General features: G+C 31.1%; 1 protein-coding gene across 1 annotated transcript; it reads right to left on the reverse strand.

The window, feature by feature from the left end:
• LOC107616204 lies at nt 441–1,493 on the reverse strand. Its single transcript, XM_016318195.1, has one exon. It carries the CDS (start codon nt 1,491–1,493, stop codon nt 441–443), a length of 1,053 nt encoding a protein of 350 aa, XP_016173681.1.

Below are 3,079 nucleotides of genomic sequence, written 5' to 3' on the forward strand. Positions count from 1 at the left end.
TTTGAAAAGGAGATTGAAATTGAGAGATAGAAACTAAAAAAATAAAAATTGAGAGACAGAGATTGATATTGAATTAGACCATCTCCAGTAGGGAACTCATCCCAATTTTTATTTGTGGTCCACCTGTCATAAAAAGTAACTCTACATCAGCTTTTGCGTCATAAACAGTAAATAGGAATTCAAAGCATCTCTCTTCTCTATTAAGAGGAACTAACTTTAGTCCCTGTTGTGGTCCCACATAATTAATTAATTAAAATACTTAAAATTAATGTAATTAATTTTTTTCAATAATATAATTTAAATTTATAAATTTAAAAATAATTCACTATTAAAAGATATTAATATTAAATAATTCATATATAACAATAATACACAATATATAATTCGGAATTACACTAATTTGTAAAATTACTTAATACAAAGAAAAATATAATTAAGCTCTATAGTTGACGACGAGCATTGTGAAATTGCCATATGTGTTCAATCAAGTCCTTTGTCAATTGTCTATGTTGCTGCCTATTTCGAAGTTTGGCATTTCTTTGGAGAAATTGATGGTATGGTGCAAAATCTTCTTCTCTCAACTGAGGTTGTGATAAGCCATTTTCGACATCATCATACTCTAAGCCTTGAGCAAAATTTCCTGCATAAGTGTCTCTTTCATCCTCAACAATCATATTATGTAATATAATACAAGCTCTCATTATGTTGGCAAGCTTCTTCTTTTTCCAAAAGCGAGCTGGACCACGTATAATTGCAAAGCGTGCTTGCAACACTCCGAATGCTCGCTCTACATCTTTTCTTTGCCCTTCTTGGTATTGTGCAAATAACTTGCGTTTCTCTCCTTGTGGCTTTGAGATTGATTTGACAAATGTGGCCCATTCAGGATAAATATCATCTGCTAAATAGTATCCCATGGTATAATTATTACCATTAATAGTATAATTTACCTCCGGAGCACGGTCATTTAGAATATCATCGAGCACTGGAAAATGATCTAACACGTTGATATCGTTATTTGAACCAGAAACTCCAAAGAACGCATGCCATATCCAAAGGTCTGAAGATGCTACAACCTCAAGTACTATGGTTGCAACCCCACAATAACCACGCATTGCCGCTTGAATTTGTAACTCCTTCTCTTTGATTGCCATAATCTTTGCTTTATGTTCCCTCTCCTCTTCTCTTTCTTTTTCCCTATCCATTAGTTCCTTTTCTCTAACATTCTTAATTTCTTCCATGAGAGATAACTTTTTTAACCACCGATTATTTTTTTCGCTAAAATCTTCAGACATTTGTGCTTTTTCCTTACCTTTTCGCTTGCTCTTCTTTGATCCTTGTGGGCGAACGGGAGAGTCCACACCGGGTTCGTCAGCCAACGATGTTTCTGGGTTTGATGAGGATGAGTATGCTCCAGTTGCACTAACCTTGGTTCTCTTTGAGCCGCCACTCTGTGTAGGTAGTTGGTTTCTCCATTTTTGCTCCAACCGAAGCATGTTTCAATGCCTCTCAAAAGTAAATTTTTGACCATAATTTGTGGAATAAAGTTTATAGGCAAACTCCTTTATATCATCAGCGTTCGAACCACTCCTTATATTTCAACTAGCTTGATCGTAGCAACCAGCAAATTGTGCAATAGTCTTGTTGATCTTATACCATCGTTTCTTACATGCAACTACCCCCCTTGTCATGTCGGAGCAAAATTCTATACAATAGCTATGAATTCGACTCCAAAATGTTTCTCTCTTTTGATCGGTACCAAATATAGGGTCAGTTAAAACATTTAACCATGCACTGATCAGCATCTCATCCTCTTTCCACTGCCAGTGTTGAATACTATCCTGCCTCCGATCTTTAGTATCATTATCATTGAGGTCGATAGCATCTAATCCACGAGGGTTGGCAAAATCTGAATATTACGAATTTGGACTAGATTGTATAGGAGTCTGAGAGGATGGGTTAGAAGAGCCACCAACACCATGAGTTATTTCTTGATGCACTAAATTGAGTTGGAAACGGCAAGGAAGTTGGACTAACATTTCCAATAGAAGGGTTAAATATGGAAGAAAATAGAAAATGTAGTGTTTGTGAATTTTGATTTTGCGGTTGTAATATAGGAAATTGATTATTATAAGGAGTTTGAAAATTGAAATTAGAAACATTTTGTGTATTTGAATTTTGAAATGTATTCGGTAGTGTAAAGTTTTGATTTAGAAATTGAGAGTTTGAGGTTTGAGATGGTTGGGCATTTGGAATTTGAGAAAAGTTTCGTAAGTAATTGAAGAAAGAGTTGAGTTGGTTTGGATCCATTTTTTCGAACAAAAAATAATATTACCAGAACTTTGATTTCGTAAACTTGGAAGAAGATGAAAAAGAGTAGTAGAAAGTGTGAGAATAGAAGTGTATCTAACTAGTATATATAGAGTAACAAAATATTAATTTATTAATAATAACAGTACCATAATAACGACTAGTTTCCAACGACTAATTTTGCAACAGCTAGTTTTACAACGGCTAATTTAATATAATAATATAAATAATATTCAATATTAATTATGACATAAATAATTATTATAAATTATTAATTAAATAAAAATTAATTATATAATCTAATTAATTATTATAATTATTAATAAATTAATTATGATTTAATTATTATTTAAATAATTAATATAAATCATTAATTAAATAAAAATATAATTATTCAATATAATTAATTAAAATTTTATATAATTACTTATTTAAATAAAAGCTTGCCAAATGACAAGTTATTATTTGTTACTCCAAGTCCCTATTCAGAGGGACTTTGTTTCATGGGTCCTTGTGCAAGGACCCATTCCATTTTGCTCCAACAGTGAGAAACTCATTTGTATCAGAAAAAGTTAACAAGGCACTCACCGATGGAGATGTTTTATGTCTCAATATTATGTTTAGTTTAAAATAAATATAAAAATTAAGTGATAAATTTAAAATTTAAAAACTTAAATAAAAATATTACAAAAAATATTTTAAAAATTTTAGTTTTTGTCTCAACAAATTTTAATTATATTTTTATTTTTTGTTAAAGAAATTAAAATTTTGT

The sequence above is a fragment of the Arachis ipaensis genome, chromosome B09, assembly GCF_000816755.2.
Source record: "Arachis ipaensis cultivar K30076 chromosome B09, Araip1.1, whole genome shotgun sequence".
Lineage (NCBI taxonomy): Eukaryota > Viridiplantae > Streptophyta > Magnoliopsida > Fabales > Fabaceae > Arachis > Arachis ipaensis.

Coding starts and splice junctions, on each gene's coding strand:
- LOC107616204 (XM_016318195.1), bottom strand. CDS start 1,493: ATGCTTCGGTTGGAGCAAAAATGGAGAAACCAACTACCTACACAGAGT.